General features: G+C 42.4%; 1 protein-coding gene across 3 annotated transcripts in view; it reads left to right on the top strand.

The window, feature by feature from the left end:
* The window catches only part of GABRG3 (gamma-aminobutyric acid type A receptor subunit gamma3), a 656700-nt gene extending 637079 nt beyond the window's left edge, over window positions 1-19621 (top strand). For 2 of the 3 annotated variants that reach the window (XM_056555892.1, XM_056555893.1), the window contains exon 9: window positions 18928-19621. In XM_056555892.1, the coding sequence (XP_056411867.1) occupies window positions 18928-19206 (279 nt within the window). In that variant the 3' untranslated portion in view covers window positions 19207-19621. The remainder of the gene's footprint in view (window positions 1-18927) is intronic. The other variant, XM_056555894.1, reaches the window with a different exon arrangement.
* The last annotated feature ends 2798 nt before the right edge of the window (window positions 19622-22419 follow it).

The following is a 22419-nucleotide window of genomic DNA, read 5'->3' as shown; positions in this document are numbered from 1 at the left end:
CAAAAGTTGGATTCAAAATGTCCGACTTCAAAATGGCCACCATGGTCACCACCCATCTTGAAAAGTTTCCCCATCACATATACTAATGTGCCACAAATAGGAAGTTAATATCACTAACCATTCCCATTTTATTAAGGTGTATCCATATAAATGGCCCACCCTGTAGTTTAAAGTCTTTTACCTGGTAGAGTTATAGGCATGTACAAAAAATTGCAATTTATTTTTTTGTTAAAGGGGACCTTTCATGTCTTGTCCATATGTATTACGATATATAGACTTCATAGTGTGGGGCCTTCCACTGAGGACCCTTGTCTGTGTGCTAAAACAGAAAACTGTTGTGCAGTGAGCAGTATGGAAAGGTACTGGTTTTATTATGATCTACTGTCACAGAGAGGGGAATGGAAGGGACCCAGTAGATACACCAAAATTTACACCATATCAGCTAGTAAGATAGTTGAAAGAAAAGTACTTCCTGAAGACTCAAAAGTTTGAGAAAAGCTACAAGACAATAAGAAATGATTTTCCAAGTAAAGTTTATATGATTGTAGGTATGTTTTCACTGAAAAACACCCTTTATATTAAAATTTAACTTTTATTCTCTACTATTAAAATTGTTCAAAGAAAAAAGCCCCATGCATATATAATCAATTATGATACTCAAGATAAAAGTAACATATCTCCATCAAGTGTACAAAAAGCGTGTGGAGCCCCCAGTCCAACATGAATAAATCAATGGACTGGTAGGATCCCAACACACAATTTCCGGCTATACACCAAAAAACATTCAAATGCACTGTCACGATGCCGGCTGGCAGGTAGTGGATCCTCTGTGCCAGAGAGGGATTGGCGTGGACCGTGCTAGAGGATCGGTTCTAAGTCACTACTGGTTTTCACCAGAGCCCGCCGCAAAGCGGGATGGTCTTGCTGCGGCGGTAGTGACCAGGTCGTATCCCCTAGCAACGGCTCAACCTCTCTGGCTGCTGAAGATAGGCGCGGTACAAGGGAGTAGACAGAAGCAAGGTCGGACGTAGCAGAAGGTCGGGGCAGGCAGCAAGGATCGTAGTCAGGGGCAACGGCAGAAGGTCTGGAATCACAGGCAAGGAACACACAAGGAACGCTTTCACTGGCACTAGGGCAACAAGATCCGGCGAGGGAGTGAAGGGGAAGTGAGGTGATATAGGGAAGTGCACAGGTGTAAACACTAATTGGAACCACTGCACCAATTAGCGGTGCAGTGGCCCTTTAAATCGCAAAGACCCGGCGCGCGCGCGCCCTAGGGAGCGGGGCCGCGCGCGCCGGGACAGAACTGACGGGGAGCGAGTAAGGTACGGGAGCCGGGGTGCGCATCGCGAGCGGGCGCTACCCGCATCGCGAATCGCATCCCGGCCGGAGGTAGTAACGCAGCGCCCCGGGTCCGTGGAACCGACCGGGGCGCTGCAGTGAGGGAAGTGTAGCGAGCGCTCCGGGGAGGAGCGGGGACCCGGAGCGCTCGGCGTAACAGTACCCCCCCCCTTGGGTCTCCCCCTCTTCTTGGGGCCTGAGAACCTGAGGATCAGACTTTTGTCCAGGATATTGTCCTCAGGTTCCCAGGACCTCTCTTCTGGACCACAACCCTCCCAATCCACTAAAAAAAAAGTTCTTCCCCTGACCTTTTTAGAGGCCAGAATCTCTTTGACAGAGAAGATGTCCGAGGAGCCGGAAACAGGAGTGGGAGGAACAGATTTAGGAGAAAAACGGTTGAGGATGAGAGGTTTAAGAAGAGAGACGTGAAAGGCATTAGGGATACGAAGAGAAGGAGGAAGAAGAAGTTTGTAAGAGACAGGATTAATTTGACACAAAACTTTAAAAGGACCAAGATAGCGTGGTCCCAACTTATAGCTCGGGACACGGAAACGGACATATTTAGCGGAGAGCCATACCTTGTCTCCAGGGGAAAAAATGGGAGGAGCTCTTCTTTTCTTATCTGCGAATCTCTTCATGCGAGAAGAAGCCTGTAAGAGAGAATTTTGGGTCTCTTTCCATATGGTGGAAAGATCACGAGAAATTTCATCCACAGCGGGCAGACCAGAGGGCAAGGGGGTAGGGAGGGGGGGAAGAGGGTGACGGCCGTACACCACGAAAAACGGAGATTTGGAGGAAGATTCAGAGATTCTGAAATTATACGAGAATTCGGCCCAAGGTAGAAGATCTGCCCAGTCATCCTGGCGGGAGGAAACAAAATGTCGTAAATAGTCACCCAAGATCTGGTTAATTCTCTCTACTTGTCCATTGGATTGAGGATGGTATGCAGAAGAAAAATTTAATTTAATCTTGAGTTGTTTACAGAGAGCCCTCCAGAATTTAGACACAAATTGGACGCCTCTATCCGAGACGATCTGTGTAGGCAACCCGTGAAGACGAAAAATGTGTACAAAAAATTGTTTAGCCAACTGAGGCGCTGAAGGAAGACCAGGAAGAGGGATGAAATGTGCCATTTTGGAGAATCGATCAACGACCACCCAAATAACAGTGTTGCCATGGGATGGGGGTAAGTCAGTAATAAAATCCATACCAATCAGAGACCAAGGTTGTTCGGGGACAGGTAGAGGATGAAGAAAACCAGCGGGCTTCTGGCGAGGAGTCTTATCCCGGGCACAGATAGTGCAGGCTCGTACAAAGTCCACCACATCAGTCTCTAGAGTCGGCCACCAATAGAAGCGAGAGATGAGTTGCACAGATTTCTTGATGCCCGCATGACCTGCGAGATGGGAGGAGTGACCCCATTTGAGGATCCCAAGGCGTTGGCGTGGAGAAACAAAGGTCTTTCCTGGAGGAGTTTGCCTGATGGAGGCTGGAGAAGTGGAAATCAGGCAGTCAGGAGGAATGATGTGTTGAGGAGAGAGTTCAATTTCAGAGGCATCTGAGGAACGAGAGAGAGCATCGGCCCTAATGTTTTTATCAGCAGGCCGAAAGTGAATTTCAAAATTAAATCGGGCAAAGAACAGAGACCACCTGGCCTGACGAGGATTCAGCCGTTGGGCAGACTGGAGGTAGGAGAGGTTCTTGTGATCGGTGTAAATAATAACTGGAAATCTTGATCCCTCCAGCAGATGCCTCCATTCCTCAAGTGCTAATTTAATGGCTAGAAGCTCTCGATCCCCGATGGAGTAGTTCCTCTCCGCCGGAGAGAAGGTCCTGGAAAAAAAACCACAAGTAACAGCATGCCCGGAAGAGTTTTTTTGTAGAAGGACAGCTCCAGCTCCCACTGAGGAGGCATCAACCTCCAATAGGAAGGGTTTAGATGGGTCAGGTCTGGAGAGCACGGGAGCCGAAGAAAAGGCAGACTTGAGTCGTTTAAAGGCGTCTTCCGCTTGAGGAGGCCAAGACTTGGGATCGGCATTTTTTTTTGTTAAAGCCACAATAGGAGCCACAATGGTAGAAAAATGTGGAATAAATTGCCTGTAATAATTGGCGAACCCCAAAAAACGTTGGATGGCACGGAGTCCGGAGGGGCGTGGCCAATCTAAGACGGCAGAGAGTTTATCTGGGTCCATTTGTAGTCCCTGGCCAGAGACCAAGTATCCTAGAAAAGGAAGAGATTGGCATTCAAACAGACATTTCTCTATTTTGGCATAGAGTTGATTATCACGAAGTCTCTGAAGAACCATACGGACATGCTGGCGGTGTTCTTCAAGATTGGCAGAAAAAATCAGGATATCGTCCAGATATACAACAACACAGGAGTATAGTAGATCACGAAAAATTTCATTAACAAAGTCTTGGAAGACGGCAGGGGCGTTGCATAGACCAAAGGGCATGACCAGATACTCAAAGTGTCCATCTCTGGTGTTAAATGCCGTTTTCCATTCATCCCCCTCTCTGATGCGGATGAGATTATAAGCACCTCTTAAGTCCAGTTTGGTAAAAATATGGGCACCTTGGAGACGATCAAAGAGTTCAGAGATGAGGGGTAGGGGGTAGCGGTTCTTAACCGTGATTTTATTAAGACCGCGGTAGTCAATGCAAGGACGTAGAGAGCCATCTTTTTTGGACACAAAGAAAAATCCGGCTCCGGCAGGAGAGGAGGATTTACGGATAAAGCCCTTTTTTAAATTTTCTTGGACGTATTCAGACATGGCAAGAGTCTCTGGGACGGACAGAGGATAGATTCTGCCCCGGGGTGGAGTAGTGCCCGGGAGGAGGTCAATGGGACAATCATAAGGCCTGTGAGGAGGTAGAGTCTCAGCTTGTTTTTTGCAAAAAACGTCCGCAAAGTCCATATAGGCCTTAGGGAGACCGGTTACATGAGGAAGCACAGGGACACGGCAAGGTTTACTGGGAACCGGTTTTAAGCAGTCCTTGGAACAAGAGGGCCCCCAACTCTTGATCTCCCCAGTGGACCAATCCAGGATTGGGGAATGGAGTTGAAGCCAGGGAAGTCCAAGAAGGATTTCAGAAGTGCAATTGGGGAGGACCAACAGTTCAATCCTCTCGTGATGAGATCCGATGCACATTAGAAGGGGCTCCGTGCGGAAACGTATAGTACAGTCCAATCTTTCATTGTTTACACAATTGATGTAGAGGGGTCTGGCGAGACTGGTCACCGGGATGTTGAACCTGTTGACGAGAGAGGCTAAGATGAAATTTCCTGCAGATCCAGAGTCCAAGAAGGCCACAGCAGAGAAGGAGAAGGCAGAGGCAGACATCCGCACAGGCACAGTAAGACGTGGAGAAGCAGAGTAGACATCAAGGACTGTCTCATCTTTGTGCGGAGTCAGCGGACGTCTTTCCAGGCGGGGAGGACGGATAGGACAATCCTTCAGGAAGTGTTCGGTACTAGCACAGTACAGGCAGAGATTCTCCATGCGGCGTCGTGTCCTCTCTTGGGGTGTCAGGCGAGACCGGTCGACCTGCATAGCCTCCACGGCGGGAGGCACAGGAACAGATTGCAGGGGACCAGAGGAGAGAGGAGCCGGGGAGAAGAAACGCCTCGTGCGAACAGAGTCCATATCCTGGCGGAGCTCCTGACGCCGTTCGGAAAAACGCATGTCAATGCGAGTGGCAAGATGGATGAGTTCATGTAGGTTAGCAGGGATTTCTCGTGCGGCCAGAACATCTTTAATGTTGCTGGATAGGCCTTTTTTAAAGGTCGCGCAGAGTGCCTCATTATTCCAGGATAATTCTGAAGCAAGGGTACGGAACTGTACGGCATACTCGCCAACGGAAGAATTACCCTGGACCAGGTTCAACAGGGCAGTCTCAGCAGAAGAGGCTCGGGCAGGTTCCTCAAAGACACTTCGAATTTCCGAGAAGAAGGAGTGTACAGAGGCAGTGACGGGGTCATTGCGGTCCCAGAGCGGTGTGGCCCAAGCCAGGGCTTTTCCAGACAGCAGGCTGACTACGAAAGCCACCTTAGACCTTTCAGTGGGGAACTGGTCCGACATCATCTCCAAGTGTAATGAACATTGGGAAAGAAAGCCACGGCAAAACTTAGAGTCCCCATCAAATTTATCCGGCAAGGATAGTCGTATTCCAGAAGCGGCCACTCGCTGCGGAGGAGGTACAGGAGCTGGCGGAGGAGATGATTGCTGGAGCTGTGGTAGTAACTGTTGTAGCATAACAGTCAGTTGAGACAGCTGTTGGCCTTGTTGCGCAATCTGTTGTGACTGCTGGGCGACCACCGTGGTGAGGTCAGCGACAACTGGCAGAGGAACTTCAGCGGGATCCATGGCCGGATCTACTGTCACGATGCCGGCTGGCAGGTAGTGGATCCTCTGTGCCAGAGAGGGATTGGCGTGGACCGTGCTAGAGGATCGGTTCTAAGTCACTACTGGTTTTCACCAGAGCCCGCCGCAAAGCGGGATGGTCTTGCTGCGGCGGTAGTGACCAGGTCGTATCCCCTAGCAACGGCTCAACCTCTCTGGCTGCTGAAGATAGGCGCGGTACAAGGGAGTAGACAGAAGCAAGGTCGGACGTAGCAGAAGGTCGGGGCAGGCAGCAAGGATCGTAGTCAGGGGCAACGGCAGAAGGTCTGGAATCACAGGCAAGGAACACACAAGGAACGCTTTCACTGGCACTAGGGCAACAAGATCCGGCGAGGGAGTGAAGGGGAAGTGAGGTGATATAGGGAAGTGCACAGGTGTAAACACTAATTGGAACCACTGCACCAATTAGCGGTGCAGTGGCCCTTTAAATCGCAAAGACCCGGCGCGCGCGCGCCCTAGGGAGCGGGGCCGCGCGCGCCGGGACAGAACTGACGGGGAGCGAGTAAGGTACGGGAGCCGGGGTGCGCATCGCGAGCGGGCGCTACCCGCATCGCGAATCGCATCCCGGCCGGAGGTAGTAACGCAGCGCCCCGGGTCCGTGGAACCGACCGGGGCGCTGCAGTGAGGGAAGTGTAGCGAGCGCTCCGGGGAGGAGCGGGGACCCGGAGCGCTCGGCGTAACATGCACCCACAAATAATAATTGCTATTTGAAGAAAAATCAACTCTCAACGCGTTTCACCCTGCTATTATCGGGGATCCTCAGGAGAGACACCGGACAAATACAGTATATTAATGCAAAATGACAGATTGAAACTTAAGCATCATCTGGGACAATACCCCAAACATATATTAGATGTGCTCAGTGCAATTAAAGATAAACAGACGCTCCCACAATGGAGCACTCACGAGACCCCGCGTCTATGATGATTAGATGATTGTAGGTATGCTTTACTATTTGTTTTAAAGGGTGGAAAATAAAATAGATTTTCTAATCTTGTAAAGAAATAGCTATCTGAAATAGCTATCTGGTCTGCAGTTCCCATAAAGAATAAATAGAGCAACAATGCACATGCGTGCCTCACCACTTTATTCACCATTTATTGGAAGACTTGGGTACTTAATCTTGAGATAACAGGGGACCCCAGCAGCTTGAACTACTGCCCGGTGAATGAAAACAAGCAAAATTAGTTTTTCCAGGCTCATCCCCAAACAAAGGTCATAAATGGCTGATGGAGCAATTTCTCGTCTGTCCACTCATATAAAGTGAAGTCTGTAAAGAGAATAAAAATTTTGTAAATGAGACCATTTTATTAAGGTGTCAACGGCTTTCAAGCAAGAGTTAGAGTGCTTTCCAATCAGTAAAATCTTTGTATAGAGAAAGAATAATGGGTAGAATTGCACAAATGTATAAAATATGGGGAAATAACATATGGGGAATAAAATCAAATACCTAAGTACAAGGGATATTGAATAATTTGGAACCAAATCCCTCAATCACTGTCATAATGGAGGGGATCAGCGAAAGTTCACTCTTAGCCTAACCTGGAAAATTGTCCTGGTCCTTAAAGGGGTACTCCACCGCTAGACATATGATCGCGGGGGTCCCGCCGCAGGGGTCCCACCGCTCCATGTCAGATGACTGGCTCGTGACATCACAGCCACGCCCCGCTGTTGATGTCACGGCCACACCCTCTCAATGCTATTCTATGGGAGGGGGAGTGACTGCCATCATGCCCCCTCCCATAAACTTGCATTAAGAGGGCACGGCCGTGACATCAACAGCAGGGTGTGACCGTGATGTCATGAGCCTCCGATGCTGCACCCGACACTCTAAATGAATGCCAGGTGCAGCAGGGATTTCGCAGGGGTCCCTAGCGGCAGATCAGACATCTTATCCCCTATCCTTTGGATAGGGAATAAGATGTCTAGGAGCAGAGTACCCCTTTAAGGCCAAAATTGCCTTGGTTCTTAAGGGGTTAAATAAACCCTCTTAGCCTAACCTTGAGAAGATCCCCTACAACCAGCCTCTTATTGGCCAATCTCATTGCTAAATGTGGATTTTGAGATTGTTAGAAAGTTTATGGCCAATTGATTACCAGACATTCTTTCTGATATAATTACACACTCAAACAAGCTTTGTACATGGTCAATCTATTACTGTTAATATATGCTCTGCTCTGAGTGGTATCCTCCATAGTTACCTAACAAAGGTGACAGAGCATATCCTTTTAAGTCTCTATGCTGACAAGGCTTTTGCTTGAATAATGTGGCCCCATTTAATTAGGACCCTAAAATATTCCTTTCATTTTATTTTATTTTTTACTTTATTTGTACGATTTAAACCAGCCCAAAAAACTACTCTTTGGCTTAATGGTGTACAATCTACCACTTTTCCTGTATGGAGGGGAACATGGCAGGGATGCCCTTTATCTCTTCTTTTGTTTAATTTAGCACTTGACCCTTTGTTTAGGCTGCTTTATTCTTCTAGCTATTGACCTAGACCACACATCTCTGCAGATCTTAGCTTTCGCTGATTCCCTCCATTATGACAGTGATTGAGGAATTTGGTGCCAAATTATTAAATGTCCCTTGTACTTAGGGATTCGACTTCATTCCCCATATTAAATTCTACATATTTTATGCAGATGTAAGATTCCACCAATTATTCTTTCCCTGATCCAAGATTTTACTGGTTGGAAATCACTCTAACTCTCCTTTGAAAGCCGTTGACACCTTTATAAAAGGGTCTCATTTACAAAATGTTTGTTCTCTTTACAGACTTCACTTTTATGGGAGGGCAGACAAGAAATTGCTCCATGAGCCATTTATGACCTTTATTTGGGGATTAGCGAAAAACAAGATTGGCTTGGTAACATTCACCAGGCAGTAGTTCAAGCCGCTTGGGTCCCCTGTTATCTCAAGGATAAGTACCAAAGTTTTCAAATAAAAGGAAGGGGTGAGGCATGCATGTGCATTGTTACTCTATTCATTCTTTATGGGAGCTGCAGACCAGCGATCAGATAGCTATATCTTTACAAGATGGGAAAATCTATTTTATTTTCCACATTTTAAAACAAATAGCAAAGCATATCTACAATCATATACACTTTACTTGGAAAGTAATTTATTTTTGTGTGTAGCTTCTCTCAAACTTTTCAGTCTTTAGAAAGTACTTGTCTTAAAACAATCTTAATTGCTGATATGGTGTAAATTCTGGTGTATCTACTGGGTCCCCTTCTATTCCACTCTTTTATCTCTGTGACAGTAGATCATAAGAAAACCAGTACTTTTCCAAACCGCTCACTTGCTGCACAACAGTTTTCTGTTTTAGCACACAGAAAAGGGTCCTCAGTGGAAGGCCCCACACAATGAAGTCTATATATCCTAATAAGACATATGGACAAGACATGAAAGATCCCCTTTAACAAAAAAGTTCACAGTTTTTTGTACATGCCTATAACTCTATTTGTTCAAATCTCAGGTAAAAGGCTTTAAACTATATAGCTACTTGATCGTAATTTTACAGAGCGACAATGGTAATATACTATCTTCTGGTTTAAAATATATTTATTTCTATGTGAACATGAACATTTTTTGATCCCAAAGTGATAACTTTCAATAAAATCAGCATTACAACTATTGATAATGTTTTCTGACTCATAAGAGCTTCAAACAAATTGCAAACACTAAAGCACTTAAATCATAAACTAGAGGCTAATAAATAACTTGCACAGGAAGAAATATTTCTGCAAGAACAATATTTTAAAAATATATATTCAGACTAAAAATGAATAATTTCACTTACTTAAGAAATAACAGCTATTTCATTCATGTGTCACTAGCCTTATCATGAATGATGTCTTTTAAAATGAGAAAAATTGAAGAATTATTACTTTGGTGTCTGGTCACAGAAGTACAAAGTTTTAGAGCAACTTCCACTTAACTGGATGGAAGCACATTCTAAGTGGACTCCTGAGCCTCATTCCAAACTTATGTTATGATTCTGTAGGGATCAAAGGGTTCTTCGCTCTTCTCATTATAAAATTAACTCTTCATCATTCCCACCTGATGTTCAAGAAGTCGTGTTACTGCTATTTATTACTTGTTTAGTTAGAGCACTGTTGTTCTGAATACAAAATTCTACTGATATATCATTTACAGGTGGGTGTAACCAATGACAGTGTATGAATACAGCTAGGACAATGTCTTTGAATTAAATGTAAAATGTCAATTATGTCATGACCGGGGGTGGACAGCAATAAACTGTCCCTAGAAACACTCTCCCTGCCTACTTGCTCATCCGTCCTAAATGGCATATCGATAACCTGGAGCAGCATCAGCATGAGTAGACCATAGAGCAGCACAATTATAGAGCTTAGAGGTTGAAGCATTAGCTTGAGGAGACCATATGGCGGCACAGTGGCAGAGCATGGAGGTGGTAGCATCATCTTGAGGAGACCATATGGTGGCACAATGACAGAGAGTGGAGAAGGTAGCATTATCATGAGGAGACCATAGAGCAGCACAATGAGAGAGCCTGGAGGTGGCAGCATCAGCATGAGGACCATATGGCGGCACAATGACACAGTCTGTAGGTAGTAGCATTAACATGAGGAGACCATGGAGCAGCACATTGACAGAGCCTTGAGGTGGCAGCAGCAGCATGAGGGCTATGCCAAGTGAGGGTTGATCTGAGGAACCCGCCGACTGTTGAATGGGGGTGTCGGATGTCACTTGGGATGAAGAGGATGACCGAGTGAACCGATCAATCACGGCTGCTGGATTGCAGGTCGAGACAGGACTGCTAGCTGACACCGGGAGCTCAGACCTCTCGCTGCAACTCCGGCTGCCACACATCCCTACTCTGCTGCGACCTCTGCCTGCGCCTGATGAATTTAGGCCTCTGCCACTCCGCTGTGCATGACCTGGCTCTACTCTGCCTGACATACTTATTGCTTATATCAGGGGAGTACAATACGTTTCACTATGCTTAAAACAGTATTTGTCTAGAACAGCAGCAGGTGTGTACTATTGGCTGTCCTTTCACAGTATATAGGCCCTTGACAGATTAAAAGGTACAAAATAGTACACTACTTAGATGTAGATATGTGGTATGCAATTATGAGGGCAGAAAAATGCATTACAGTACACCTTAAAAATAATCTGAGTACAACACCAGCCAATGAGTACTTTTGCCTGGACTTTCACAGTATGTAGGCCCTTGACAGATTAACAGGTACAAAATTGTACACTACTTAGATGTACGTATGTGGTATAAACTTATGAGGGCAGAAAAATGAGCTACAGTACACTTAAAAAAAGAATCTGAGTACAACACCAGCCAATGAGTACTTTTGCCTGGACTTTCACAGTATGTAGGCCCTTGACAAATTAACAGGTACAAAATAGTACACTACTTAGATGTAGGTGTGTGGTATCAGGTATGCACTTATGAGGGCAGAAAAATGTGCTACAGTACGCTTGCGCTACAAAACGTATTTTTGTAAAACACCAGCCGGTGATTACTTTTCCCTGGACTTTCAAAGTATCTAGGCCCTTGACGGACTAATAGGTTGAAAATAGTACACTACTAAGATGTACGTATGTGGTATGAACTTATGGGGGCAGAAAAATGCGGTACAGTACTCTTAAAAAAAACAGCCGGTGATTACTTTTACCTGGACTTTCACAGTATCTTGGCCCTTGACAGATTAAAAGGTACAAAATAGCACACTACTTGGATGTATGTGTGTGGTATGCACTTATGAGGGCAGAAAAATGCGGTACAACACGCTTAAAAAAAACATATTTTTGCACAACACCAGCAGTACACAACAGTGCTGCAGCACAAAAAAGCTGTGTACTAAACATAAAATGGCACTCTGTCAAAGACTATTAGGAATTGGCTGCTGGGTATTATACCGTCTACAGACTAGTATAATCAGCAGATGATTTTTTGTGTGGAACAAAGACACAGAATTGCGCTGAAAAATTATTGCTGTCTCCTCTGCTAAGGTTTATGAAGTTGAGGCAGCTTGTTGAAATGTATGAGGCAACACACAGTTATCTGCCCTTCTCTGTAATACAATGCTGTAGAACGTGATTGGGAGGTTAATGGCAGCAGTAAAAATCCTTTTAATTGAAAAAAACCCTACTCTCTGTCCACCAGAATGCTGATGTGACTAGGATGTGAAACGCTGCTGAATGAGCTTTGCTGTGTAACACACACACACACAGCGATGTTTGTCCTATCTCTATGCAGTGTAATCAATGATATGACGAGCCACAAAATGGCTGCCAAAAATATAGGTCTGTGACATCACAGGGGTGACTGACGGCTGCATCCTGCATGTGATTCGGGGTCATCCCGCCTACTTCCCTTCCCGACTGGCCTTCCCAGCGTTCCTTGCCCCATGTACTGACATGTGGATCCGCCATTTTAGATGCCCAGGAGCCTGGACTGCAGTAAATGGAGTTTAATGAAACTATTTGCGGGATAGAATCACGGCGATATTTGCATTGGTTGCAAATCGAATATTTCATGAAATTCATAACAAATTTGGGTTTGTCAGCTTTGATTCGCTTATCTCTATTTTTTACTATTGGTTGGTGACCCATAGCCCTATCCCATTCAATAATCTGCACCTTCAGCCAACACCTGCAAAGAACTGATTGACTAAAGTTAGAAAGGTCGGGTTATGACAACGACTGCTGCCAGATTAACAAAATGTAGCAGAAGCAGAGAGAATTATAATTCTGTATATTTTATAATCAAACAGGAACAAAAAAATGTATATTTGACAAATTAGGATTGTAAACCAGAACATGAGATAGTGCTGTAGAGCTTTGAACCTGAGAACTGCACTACATGACAAAATGTTATTCTTTCAGCAACTACTTTTGGCTTATGGTTCAGAATTCAACTTCATTAGTAAAGTAACATCAAGAAAGTTTTTATAAATATTTTATTTACAGCTGTCTCATAAAAATGTAATCAAATATTGGATAAATTAAAGGGGTTTCTGATGATAAAACTTATTTTCAACTAATGAACATATATTGGGAAATTAAGTTATTTTACTATCTTTTTGTAGTCTTTCATAATTTGCATCTGCTTTTATGCCTTTGTCTACTGCTGTAAACTCTAGCCAGCAATTCAGCCAACTCTATCTCCCTCTTACTACAGCTTTTCAATTATAACTAACTAATTACACCCACAGTGGCTATATCTGGCTAAATCCTAAGCAGGAGGGTACAGCAGGAACAAAAAAACTTTTACAGGATGTACACTAGATAGGAAGTTGGGTCAATAAGGGCAACAGAGTAGCCAGTTTGCAAGCACAGGTACACCCTTGATGTTCAAACCAAAAGCACAGTAACTGCACTCACTGCATAGGGGTAAGTGTCTGCTATTATCAGTAGCCGGATAATCAATGCTAATGAAAGTGGCCATCCCATCGAGCTCTGTCATTAACCCTTTAGACACTGTGAATAATTTTGATCACATCATCTTAAGAACTAAGTCAAAGATGTCTGCTAGTTCAGGTGGCTCATTGGTTCCCTGCGAACACTACTAACTAATATGGTGGCAGAGGGTCCCCTTATTTGCCTCCTTCTGCTGGATCATTGATTCACTGAGGCAGCCTGGCTTAGCCAGGCTGTATCAGTGGAGCACCAATCTCACTGTATAATGATATGCAATAGACATAACATTATATAGTAAATGAAATCTAATGATTGCATATAACAATTCCCTATTCCCTATTTTTTTTTTATTTGACTATGCTACAGGGGCTGTAAAGTTAGTGTAGTTCATAACATAGTGTTTGTACATGTGTGTGATGGTTTTCTCACAATTCTGATGTGATTTTCACCCCAATTTTAATTTTTAACAGCATACAAAATGACTGTTCTCTCAGATTTTTCCCAGGTTGCTATGCGGCCGAGAGCTGACCTCACTAGTCAGCTGATGACAGGGAGCCCGTCTGCTTCAATGGGTGGAGGGATAGCTTGGTGGAAGAGAGATCAATCTGCAACTAATGCAACAGCTGTAGGCACCCTGATTTAAAACCACAGGTCTTTTGAATGGATGCAGCTCACTTATGTTTCAATGATGTGTGGGAGGGAGGAAAATGGAAGGAAATTCAAACAGGAAATACCAGTTCACAAAAAGCTAGCCACAGTATTATGGTAATCTCAGAACATAGCCATTTAGCCCCAAGACAAGCGCAGATCCTTCCTAAACATGTCCATTACTGGCTGGCAGGAACGTACTAAAATCACCTTATCATGGATATCCCCTTTAAAAAGTGTATAGTAAAAAATGAAATATAATTTTTTTTTTTTTTTTTTTTTTGAGGTAGTAAAATAATTAAAAACTATATAAGGCCCCTTTCACACTACAGGTATCATCCTGCTTTTATTTTACAATAACGGATGAAAAAAAAACTGGATGCAAAAACTGGTAATAACGGATGATAACTGATGACCATCATCCGTTATTTTTCTTAAAAAACCTGATGTTCCATCTTGTTCATTTGTTATTATCAGCTATCATCCTTTGCTACCAGTTACATCCCTTTTTTTATCAGGTTTTTAACCCTTATTTGTAAAGCTTTAATGAGCATGCTCAGTACAAAAAACTGATGTTAAAAAACAAGACAATAAATGATGATAACGGATGGCTTTTTTTGAACATCCAGTTCCCATAGACTTCAATGTTAAATTTTAACGTCCGGTTTTTCACCGTTTCTTTTTTTTTTGCCGGACCAAAAGTTTGTGCATGCGCCGTCTTTTGTGCAGGTAAAAATAACTGACATTAGTAAAAATGGACATACCTGATACAAAAGGATGTGGATGTGACATTAATGGGATTTTTTGAGTGCTGTTTTCAAGACTTTTTGCTGGGAGTAATACCAGAGGTTTTTTACAGAATGATACCTGTAGTGTGAGAGGGGTCTGAGCTGGGTATGGTTTGAATTGCATTGACCTAGAGAATAGAGAGAACATTTATTTTTTCACAAAAAGTACACTGTGTAAAAACCAACCCCTCCAAAAGTTGCAAAATTACCATTTCTTATCAATCCCCCAGCCTCCCTTTTTCATTTTGCTGTACACTTTATGATAAAATTAAAGTTTCCATTAAAAGGTATAATGGGTCCATCAAATAAACAAGCCCTCATATGGGTCTGTAAAAAATAAAACACATACCTTTTAAAAGGAAAAAATGAAAAAAAAAATAAAAGGAAAAAAATTAAATTAGCTATGTACTCAAGGCTAAAATGAGGGTTAACCCTACTTTTTCTTATGAATGAATTAATGAGTGAATGAGCAATAATCCCCTTCTTTAGTTACCCTAACACATTGATGTCCATACAGTAACAGTTTACTTTACTCTAACTCCATCTTGTTCAAATAAAGTACGAGATACATCCACAAGTTTAGGATTAGTGCTGTGTCTGGGCAACCCATCATTCAATTGTGCCGGAACTCCGACCCCTATTTAAAAAAAACTCTTTTAACAATTCAATGAATTAAAGAACTGAAGTTTTTTTTGTATGCTCTTTAGATTTTTGTTTTATCATAGTATTCACCACATGAATGTAATATTCCATTTAACCCCCACAGCTTATTTTCACCTTAAGGACGCAGCCCTTTTTTGCAGATCTAAAAGAAGAAAGGGTCCCAGCACTCAGATGCTTGTGAAATCTCAAAGATTTATTTATGCAACATGCATAGCATACAGGGTAGGTACGCGTTACGGCTCAATAGCCTTTATCAACCGGCTATTGAGCCGTAACGCGTACCTACCCTGTATGCTATGCATGTTGCATAAATTAATTTTTGAGATTTCACAAGCATCTGAGTGCCGGGACCCTTTCTTCTTTTGGATTATCATTATATTTGGTCCTCGGGCACCAACTACCTATTGCTGTGCCGACCTTCTTGGGACTTTGGCTTTTTTGCAGATCTGACCACTGTCATTTTATATGTTAATGACTTTGGGATGCTTTTACCTTTCATTCTGATTCTGAGAGAGTTTTTTCCTGACATATTCTAAGGAAAACTGTCAGCTCTCACTAACCAGCGGTACTGGCTGGTAGTGCGGGGGATGCTTATTAGTTTGATGCTTACCATGCCCAGATCCGCCGCGCTGTTCGGTCGTAATTTTCTATTTTCTGTATATGCTTATTAGTTGCTAACTTGCTCCGGCTGTGCTAACTGGCACTCTGACGTCAGCATTTCTGGCCACAGCGCCGCCCAGCTCATCAATATTTTCCCCCTCCCTCCGCCTCTCCCCACTCTGTAATGAAGAGAGAGGGGAGGAATATTGATGAGCTGGGCAGCGCTGCGGCCAGAAACGCTAACGTTAGAGTGCCAGTTAGCCTGGCCGGTGCAAGATAGCACCTAATTAGCATATACCGAAAATAAAAGATTACGGCCGAACGGCGGGGCGGATCCGAGCACAGTAGGCATCAAACTGAAAAAGCGTCCCCGGCATTACCAGCCAGTACCACTGGTTAGTGCTGGGAGAGCAAGCTGACAGTTTTCCTTTAACATAGTGGTACATTTTCGTTGTTACTTTCATCCTTTGTTGGTGAAAAATATAAAAATTTCATGAAAATTTAGCATTTTTCTAACTTTTAAACTCTCTTCTTGTAAGGAAAATGGATATTCCAAACAAATTATATATTGATTCACATATACAATATATCTACTTTATTTTAGAATCATAAAGTTGAAATGTTTTTACTTTTTGAAGACATGAATTACATTTTTCATTTTCATGGACCACTGTTCCAAACATCTGTCAGACACCAGTGGGGCATAAATGCTCACTGAACCCCTTATTACATTACATGAGGGGTGTAATTTCCAAAATTGGATCACATGTGGGGGGGTCCATTGTTCTGGCATTATGGGGGGCTTTGTAAACACACGTGGCCTTCAATTCCGGACAAATTTTCTCTCCAACAGCCCAATGGCGCTCCTTCTCTTCTGAGCCTTGTAGTTCGCCCACAGAGCACTTTACATCCACATATGGGGTATGTTCTTACTCTGAAGAAATGGTGTAACAAATTTTGGGGGGCTTTTTTTAATCTATTTTCCCTTTTGAAAATGATTTTTTTTTTTCATTTTCCCATACAACCTTAATGAATATTCATGAAACACCTGTGAGGTGTTAAGGCTCATTATACCCCTTGTTACATTCCATGAGGGGTGTAGTTTCCAAAATGGGGTCACACAAGGGTATTTATTTTTTTGCGTTTATGTCAGAACCTCTGTAAAATCAGCCACCCCGGTGCAAATCATCAATTTAAGCCTCAGATGTTCATAGTGCCCTCTCACTCCTGAGCCTTGTTGTGTACCCGCAGAGCATTTTACATTCACATATGGGGTATTTCCATTCTCAGGAGAAATTGTGTTACAAATTTTGGGGTCTTTTTTTCCTTTATCTCTTGTGAAAATGAGAAATATGCGGCAACACCAGCATGTTAGTGTAAACATTTTAATTTTTTTACACTAACAGGCTGGTGTAGTCCCCAACTTTTCCTTTTCATATGGGGTAAAAAGAGAAAGCCCCCCAAAATTTGTAAAGAAATTGCTCCTGAGTACGGAAATACCCCATATGAGGCCCTAAACTGTTTCCTTGAAATACAACAGGGCTCTGAAGTGAGAAAGCGCCATGCACATTTGAGGCCTAAATTAGGGATTTGCATAGGGGTGGACTCAGATGAAAGCATTACAATTGGCTACGCTATCAAAAATATTCTATGCCATACAATAAGATTTGCATTTTTATTAGGGGGGACAGTATAAGGGGGTGTATATGTAGTGTTTTACCCTTTATCATGTGTTAGTGTAGTGTAATGTAATGTTTTTAGGGTACATTCACACTGGCAGGGGTTTACTGTGAGTTTCCCGCTAGGAGTTTGCGCTGCTGCAGAAAATTAGCAGCAGCTAAAACTACAAGCAGGAAACTCACTGTAAACCCACCTGTGTGAATGTACCCTGTACATTTACATGGGAGGCAAACCTCCAGCTGTTGCAAAACTACAACTGTCAGCATGCACTGAGAGACTGTGCATGCTGGGAGTTGTACTTTTGCAATAGTTGGAGGCACACTGATAGGAAAACCTTCAGTTAGGTTCTGTTACCAAACTCAGTATTTTCCAACCATTGTGCCTCCAGCTGTTGCAAAACCCAGCATGTACTGATTGCCGAAGGGCATGCTGGGAATTGTAGTTTTGCAAGATTTAGAGGGCCACAGTTTAGATACCACCCCACAATGATCTCCAAACTGTGGCCCTCCAGATGTAGCAAAACTACAAATCCCAGCATGCCCAGACAGCAAACTGCTGTGTGGGCATGCTGGAAGTTCTAGTTTTTGCAAGATCTAAGAGGCCACAGTTTAGAGACCACTGCACAGTGATCTCCAAACTGTACCCCTCTAAATCTTGCAAAACTACAAATCCCAGCATGCCCAAACAGCAAAAAGCTGTTTGGGCATGCTATGAGTTGTAGTTTTGCGACATCTGGAGGGCTACAGTTTAGAGACCACTGCATAGTGGTCTCCAAATTGTCACCCTGCTGATGTTCCTAGGCAACAACTCACCGGCTTCTGTAGTCAGCAGGATCGCCACGTAAACTGGAGGATTGCCACCTGCTGTCGCCGATCGTCGCCCGGTAAGGGACCTCCACCGCCGCCGCCGCCGCTCACATCACAGTTCTCCTGCTCTGCCCAGACTAACGTGGGTGGGCAGAGCAGGGGGATCAAACTTTAACCCCCCCCGTCCCCGATCTGCTATTGGTCGGTGGTGATTGCCGACATGGGGGGTCTCAGGACCACCCTCGGCGATGTGCCAGGATGCCTGCTGAATGATTTCAGCAGGCATCCCAGTCAGGTCCCTGATCAGCTAGCGGCGGGGACCAAAATACCCATGGGCGTACCTGTGCGCCCTGCGTTCTTAAGCACTCAGGATGCAGGGAGTATGCATACGCCCTGCATCCTGAAGAGGTTAAATAGATAAAATAAAGCAAACATTTATGTCAAATAACCATAATTTAAAATGAAATGTAAATTCATTTGATGTCATTTAAAGTAAGATATTTGTTAAAATGATAATATCTGATTAAACTAATATTTGATTTTGTCCTTTTTTTATTTTATTTCTCTTTTAAGAACTATTCTGCACTGGATATGAGACCTCCCCCAACTGTCATCACTTTGAACAATGCCATGTACTGGCAAGAATTTGAAGAAGCATGTGTCTATGAGTGTTTGGATGGTAAAGACTGTCAAAGCTTCTTTTGTTGTTATGATGAATGTAGATCAGGCTCATGGAGAAGAGGTCGGGTACATATAGACCTTTTAGAATTGGACTCCTACTCCAGAGTGTTTTTTCCAACATCATTCTTGTTATTTAACCTTGTATACTGGGTTGGATATCTCTACCTATGAAGACTTATATTGTGAAGACTGCTTTTATTTAAATTATTCATACAAAAAAACCTAAAGGATATAAAAGACTTTCTTCATACTGACCAGGAAATTCTTTGGAATACGTTTGTTGAGGACAAAGCAAGAACAAGGACTCTATTTAAAGAGTTTAATTGTGAAATGTTATTACTAATGCCTAAATACTTTTTATCACAAGTTAAGGCTTATACATTCTTATATACTAAAATCTATATTTGGCATAGAAAATTATACTGGAAAAGTACCATGAAATTATATTGTAAATTAAAACTGAACAAAAATACCACAACATCCTTTTATTAAAAGTATCTTTAATTTCTATACAATTCTATATAAAATAAAGAACATTTTTATCAAAAAGCACAAACAATTTTGGAAGTTGTTTTTTTTTTCTAGAAAGAAAGTAGACGCTTAAAAAATGTGGGTATTTTTTTTTAGCAAATTACATTTAAATCTAAGCTTGAGTGGACAGAATTTTCATACTTTAGGGTAAGGTTACACATTCTGTACTTTGCTGCTGCGTATTTTCCTATCCATTGAAGTCAAAGGATAGCAAAATCACCTGCAGAAAATATGCATCAATATGCGTGAAATCTTGAAATCTTACTTTAAATAAATTGATTATATACATTATTTCTTTATGAACACGAGTCTCTGTGCCCTAATCAACATATTATACACAAGATCTACACAATTAAATCCATGGCAGAAAAACAACACCATATTGTGAGAATTTTAGTGTGGATTTTGGTTTGGCTCATGACAAAAATAAAATGAATCAGAAATACATAAAATACCATAAAACTGGCTCTATTAGCACACAAAAAACAGGTTTACTTTATTTGAACTATATTTTTATGTGTTTTAGAAACTTTTATGCCACATCTAATAAGTAGGGGTGACTTAACAAAGGAGTATGGCTTGTGATGCTGTGTGCCAAAAATGTATAAAATTTTGGAACACATTTTTGGTGCAAAAGTAAGCACTCTAAAACAGTCTAAACTTACACATGTTCAAACAGCCTGAGCCACTGTGGTAAATCTGGTGCATTTTTGTCTGTCTGATCTAATCTAAGAATTTATCAATGCTTACACCAAAAATGGCATAAAAAGCTAAAAATGTTGCTCAAAACAGAGAAAGCTAATTTTTTTTTGCAAGAAAACTGACATGAAAGCTATAATAATTCCTCCCCCCCCCCCTAAATTCATGTTTGCAGATTAATCTATTGTAAATCTATTGTCAAGTTTGTGTTCCCTAATGGAGGCAATGGGAAAAATCCTTAATGAATCTGTAAAATTGATTTCATGCATATTTATTATCCACAACAAATGTCAATATTCACACCGATTTTTTCTTTGGCATGTGGATGAAATTTGCTGTTACTATTCCTGCTGTGGGTTTTCCACAGCAAATATGGTAAGTGAATGAATATAATTAATGAATTAATTAATACATATATTTTTCTATTTCTTAGACTAAAACTTTTTGCTGTTTTTAAGAAAATTGGGTCTTAGTCTAGAAAAATTGGCAGGGATTGAAAGAAAATGGCATTTCTTATATTTTCCTTAGTTGGGTTCCTTTGTTCCATAATGTAAGCTTCTTGTTTTTTAACAAATAAAATTAACCATCAGAAGTAAACATCCATTTTTCCTCTGTATCATCACGATTCTTAATACAATTTGAATACTTAAACACATAGGCTGGGTTCTGACTGCTGGTAGTGCACAACAAATAAAAAAAATAGCAGTGCTGGATCCTGCACATGTCGAATACTGATGGAATCCGCTAGACTGGACAACATTTTTCAGCATGCTGTGCTATTTTGCCTAGGATTTTTTTAAATGGAATTTGCAACAAATCCTCCAGTGTATATGTGAATGATGCCTTTGGCACATGTAGTTCTGACAGTTTATCATGCAGACCACAACTGAATTTTTTGTTTTTGTTTTGAAGCTGCCATTGTCACCTAATACCAGGCAAAAGTTGCCCACCCATAAGGGCAACTCAGGTACAACATTTAGTCAATATCTTCTGTCTTCAATGCGAGCTGTTTTACATGGGAAATATGCCTTAAATTGTTCCTACTATTTTGAAGCTAAGGGATATACTAAAAGGGTTACCTAGGAGATTTCAGATGTCAGCATCAAAGTCCCTCCATTGTTGCAATGTGTTTCAAACAACTGTTTTCGCTAACTACCCATGCCATACATTTCATGTGTTGTAGAACTAATTATCTGGTGAATGCCATTTTACGTGTTCAACACTACACATGTTGTTAGTACTAAATTCTGTGAACACATATGGTCTATTGGTTCAGGAAAACGGTTTCCCTGACCTGTACACAAGGAGTATGGAGGAAACAGAAAAGGTATGGATAGCAAGGATAAACCAAAAAAACCTTACAGCAGTCAGAAGCACACTGGATCCTCTGTACCAATGCTCAGCAATAGGTTGTGCTCAATGATCATATAAACAGGCGAATATTCTAATAATGTTATTGCTGTTCTCTCATGTTGCTTATGTTCTTGTTTTTAATGTTATGTATTTTATTGTACACTTTTGCTTACTGTTTCCATTCTGACATCACAAGAGGTGACTCCTTGAGACATGATGACATGATGTGAGTGTGGAAGCAGAGTCCGTTGAAGTGCTCCTGTAGCGTAAAACAGCTGTTACCACTTAAAGCACCAACACACTAGCATCTATGCCCGTTGCAGCCATGTACCTGCGTGTGGACTGAATACATGGCATAAAATATCTGGTGATTGCCATTTTTTTCTCATTTATGGTGCTGTGCAAATCCCAGGGAATTATACATTTTTGCATGTGGGTTGAAAAATCCTGCTTTGGGGCTATTTTTGGGACCAGGACGACTGATCCATGTAAAGGACAGAATGAATGGGGACATGTATCGTGAGATTTTGAGTTAAAACCTCCTTCCATCAGAAAGGGCATTGAAGATGAAACATGGCTGGGTCTTTCAGCATGACAATGATCCCAAACACACTGACCAGGCAACAAAGGAGTGGCTTCGTAAGAAGCATTTCAAGGTCCTGGAGCTGCCTAGCCAGTCTCCAGATCTTAACCCCTTAGAAAACCTTTGGAGGGAGTTGAAAGTCCATTTTGCCCAGCGACAGCCCCAAAACATAACTGCTGTAGAGGAGATCTGCATGGAGGAAATGGGCCAAAATACCA

Source organism: Hyla sarda, chromosome 2 (genome assembly GCF_029499605.1).
Source record: "Hyla sarda isolate aHylSar1 chromosome 2, aHylSar1.hap1, whole genome shotgun sequence".
Lineage (NCBI taxonomy): Eukaryota > Metazoa > Chordata > Amphibia > Anura > Hylidae > Hyla > Hyla sarda.
Note: the sequence above shows the minus strand (reverse complement) of the source record. Positions and strands in the feature narration are given on the sequence as shown.